Consider the following 4,950-nt stretch of genomic DNA (forward strand, 5'->3'; position numbering starts at 1 on the left):
AGAGAGAGAGAGAGAGAGAGAGAGAGCTAGCTTTGCACGAAATAAAAACTTTTAAGCGCGCGCGGTCAATTAAACCTCTTCCTTCTATAGTGGAATTCTCAATAAAATAACGAACAGAACATTTGTTTTAAATAAATTTTCACTAGTTCCTTCAATTTTATCTCTTTTTAATTTAAATATTATAAAATCTTTTATTGTTTCAATATCAATAAGTAAAATATATAGAAAATAACATAAAATAAAGTATACACGCGCAGTAATACCAAATAAATTTATATTATTCAGGTATATAAATATCTTTATCAATTATAAACTTCATTGTCTTGTTAATGCTTAATCGATGTTTACTCGAATGTTTTTTATGATAATGCTTTGAGAACATATTTAATTGTAATCGTGTATGTTAATTAATGCTTTATTTCTGCATTTCTGGTATTTTATATATACATATATATTTATGTTGAGGTACGTCATTATTTTATTTATACGCTCATTTTCAAATCGAAGTCTTCAACATCTTTTTCCTTAAATGACTGTCATAGAAACATCGTGAACGAATCAACCTAGTCTTTATTTATTTCTTTCTTTTCCAATTCTTTTCAATTACAAAAGATTTTATAATATTTACATAAATTAGCTAAAATCAACGTTCCAATTTAATTTTTAGTTTATTTACAATTTGATTAATAATACAGGTAATTCACAGCAACGAAGATGCAATGTGGATGACAAAAAAACCAGATATAATTTTATGTCCAACTGGTGATGGCCATCCTGATGTGATTCGCATACGGAATGCTCACCGACACGATATCGAGACTGTTCTTCCTTTTCTAGTTTTTACACCGCTCTGGTTAAATGTCGAAACGTGTAATTTGACAGTGAGGATTTTAATACCGGGCTTTGCACTAACCAGTATATTGTATACCTTGGTATATATGCAGCTTTTACAATTGTCTGTTCTTTGGAAACTTTTCTTATTTATAACATTGTATTGCATTTTGACTTTTATATGCACAATAGCTGCGGTTAAATACTCTATTTTTATCATAGGTGTTTAGTTAAAAACATAAAAATGAATGAAAATTGTGATTCTGTTGTATTATAAACCCCATTTTTGCAGAAAAATAAACGCATATATGTGATCTAAGAGATGTCTCCTTTATTTGTATATATCCCATGAGAACATAAAAAATTATTATTATATTTTCTAAATTCTATTTTACAGCATAAAAGATTTAACAAAAAAGTAGTATAGAATAATTTGGTAGAAGTTCTGCACGAGAAATGTAAGAAACTATATGATATAGAGCAGTTTATTCTCTATAGAGAGGAAAACTTCAGTATTGATCATTGATTCAGGAGTGATACAGAAATAACATTTCTAGATATCGGATAAATGAATTAATTGATAAAAATCTGAGCAAAAAAGACGCACGAATTACCAGAATTACCATTGACTAAATGTTTAAATAGTCAGTAACATATTATTTCTGTGAAAGAAATTAGAAAACACAAAGCTACACTGAAAAAAAGATTGGTTGCTGCAACAAATCTTTTCTTTCAGTGCACACTTAACAAATTCGAAATAAGCTCTAATCATACGACAATTCATGTAAATGATATGATAATAGTTTTAATAGCCAATAAGAGATACTTGTGAATTAGTCAATTACAATCAAGAATCTTTTGCATGTATAAGTCATCTATAAGTCTATTAATTTCTTGTCACTGTCTAGTTGCATAACACGCGAGATATTATAGACGGACGAATCGGTGAGTTGAATAAGTTAGTACCTGGAATTTTTTTTATATATCAAATCCCGAATTCATGAATTCAAAACTAACTACTGAATCAAATAAAAAATAGAGTAAAAAACGAACAATTAAATATATATATATAGCCTTAATACGCGGTAATTGGTGCGATTATCATATACACATATATTTCAATTGTATCTATATTACATAATATACAAAACTGATTTTATCTATTACTAATATACAGTTTCGTAATATTACGCTCTTAATTGCCCGTTTTTTACTCTATTTTTTATTTGTTTTAATATTTCAAGAGCTCAATTTGAATAATATACAGAGTTCATACAATAATACGTTATTTTTAGAAGAATTTATATAAATTACAATATGCAAATTAAGTACATAAATTGTCTTATGTTTAACCTCTAGCATTAAAGTTTTGATCTATAGAATTAGATTAAGAATCTTACGAAGAATTCAAGAAAAACATCTGTTATGCAATTTTTAACCTTTTACACTACATATGACTTTTTGTACTTTGCTCTTCTAGTTGTCGCTATTCTAAAAGCCTACAACATACGATGCATTATGTTTCCCTGCTGGATTGCTTGCGTTTCAGTAAATTACTAGAAATTTTGCGTTTTGTGTGATGCAATTCTAGTAATTTATTGAAACGCAAGCAATATATGTAGCAGGAAAAATGCATCGTATAGCTAGTTTAATAGACCACGGTGATAACACATTTCGATATTTCTGATATCTATTGTGTGTAATCGAGACTTTTTGACTCTGTATTATATTGAATTTGTTCCGATTTTTCGGTGTATTTATTATAATAATCTATCAGTGATCCTTTTTAGTTTTAGAAAAATTCAGTCACTTTGTCTTGAGAAAAAAAATCATTTTTTTTTTACTATTCAGTTTTAAAAAACTAGCAGATGTCTGTCTTATTTCGATTACGTTTAAATCGCCACAAATTTAAGATTTATGTGACATTACGTAGTTTTCCATATATTCAGAATCCAACAATTTCGAGAATTGCGTTGAAAACATGTCATATACCTAATTGCTAATCTCGATCGTAAAATATATAATATAAAATATATGAAATCTGTAATATTAAATAAATATGAATGAAGAGTTATGTAATTATATAAATTAACATTATTATACTTATGTTTTGTGCTCAATTAAGTATGTTAATGCTATTTTGTTTCCTACATAATATTCGCAGAGCAACAAATATATTAAATAAAAAACAGATTAAAAATAAAATTATATCTGTGTAAATAATTTGCAAAATTTTTTAAAGAATATCTATTATTAAATATATGTATTAAGAAGATAAATAATTTTCTGTTTGTAACATCAATATGTACAATTGCAAATTGTAATTTACAAGTAAATAAGATAGTAGATTTAGCTTAATTAAAGCTTAATTAAAGTTTAAAATAAATTAATTTAATTTCTTTTTTAAATGTGAATATATAAATTGAATAAAATGCGATAATGTTTATCAATACACAGTATTATCTCGTTATACATATATGATTTACATATTAATGTAAAAGCAGCAAAACGTTATCACGATTTCCCGAAACTCATTTTCATTATTAATCCTTTGTCAATAAAAATAATTCATCAGACTTTAATAATATTGATTACTCATACATTGTTCTTTCATTTGAATAAACTGTTGAAACGATTCTGATAGCATTAGAGAATTATTGTTTTAAAATTAAATCTCTATTTACAATTGTCTTTATCAAGAAGAAGCATCAGTATAATTTCTGTATAATCTTAGATTACGGGAAAAACAATTTAATTGAATCATATTTCATATGAAGTAAACAAATATAAGATTAATTTCGAGTTACGTACATAATTATCTTCTAGAGATAATAATTTAAAAAGCAGGCAATCATATGCAATTAGGTTTTAGCTTTTCTTCTTTAACAATAATTTAAAAAGCAAGCAATCATATGCAATTAGGTTTTAGCTTTTCTTCTTTAACAAATTATTGAATATTTTTCAAAGACTAATGAAGCATTATTTCTTAAATAAAAGTAATTAATCTATATTTTGAATAAGAAATATAATTACATTGTTACACAATTGTTGTGCAAAAATATAAAAAAAAATTCACCGACGTTTCTAATGTTTCTTACACATTTTATTTTCATCGTTTACCAGTTTACTTAATAGCAAATCTCTTGACAAATGACAAATTAGAGTTAATTTTAATTTTAATTTTAAAATTGTCTAATTTTATTTATATGTATTATTAAAAATACACATTTTAGTCTCATTAAAATCTTCTAAAAAATAAAAACATGTATCAATAAATTAGTATTCATAAAAACAAAGATATCATTCAGAAATAGAATCTGAAAATTATGCATATACTTCTGATCTACAATTCATGTGCATTATTATGAAGTTTTTATAGTATTTATTTTAATTCTTCTTCGAAGTCTCAATCATAATCGAAGTCTAGAATTACGTGACATTTAATGATCAATACCAAAGGTCAGCTATTTTCCATAACTTCCAACAGTGATTCGACAGATCTCTACAGTCAGTTGTTAAAATGACTTCGATGTCGTCTCTTTGCAAGAAAATAGTGACATATATCTGAGAAAATATTGTGTAATGCAAACATAGTAATTGGTGTCTAAATAATAGTTTTAAATCACAAATCACCTTTTGGAACTTGTGCTTACCCGTCACAGGAACTTGTGCGTATTTTAATCCACTACAAAATTAAAATAAAGAATACACGGATTTTTCAGGATGCGGTCCATTTGACACTGCAAATGCTTTGAAGTATTTGATTGACCAACAAGAAAAAAGAATTTCACTAAATGACCAATCAAAAAAATGCTTCAAAACATTTATACATCAAGTGGACCATAGTCTTAATATGTAATATATATCTTTAAATTAAAATGTCTAAAGATTATTTCATAGTCTATTCAAACTTTTAAGATTTTTTAATATAAGATTTCAAAGATATAAAGATACCTTATCAGAGATATTTGATAGTTGCGATTCATATTCATTAATTTTAAATATGGTAGAATATTTAAAAAATTAATATAAAATTGTAATAAAAAAGATATAAATAAATAAATTATGAAAGAATAAATTATAATAAAATTTATATTATAAAAAAAGCTATACTTATAT

At 25.4% G+C, this 4,950-nt stretch overlaps 1 protein-coding gene across 1 annotated transcript in view; it reads left to right on the forward strand.

The window, feature by feature from the left end:
* The window catches only part of LOC108747658 (prostaglandin E synthase-like), a 6,193-nt gene extending 5,132 nt beyond the window's left edge, over positions 1 to 1,061 (forward strand). Inside the window, exon 2 of the mRNA XM_018485258.1 lies at positions 696 to 1,061. Within this exon, the coding sequence (XP_018340760.1) occupies positions 696 to 1,061 (366 nt within the window). The remainder of the gene's footprint in view (positions 1 to 695) is intronic.
* Positions 1,062 to 4,950: the final 3,889 nt, after the last annotated feature.

Source organism: Trachymyrmex septentrionalis, unplaced genomic scaffold (assembly GCF_001594115.1).
Source record: "Trachymyrmex septentrionalis isolate Tsep2-gDNA-1 unplaced genomic scaffold, Tsep1.0 scaffold20, whole genome shotgun sequence".
Lineage (NCBI taxonomy): Eukaryota > Metazoa > Arthropoda > Insecta > Hymenoptera > Formicidae > Trachymyrmex > Trachymyrmex septentrionalis.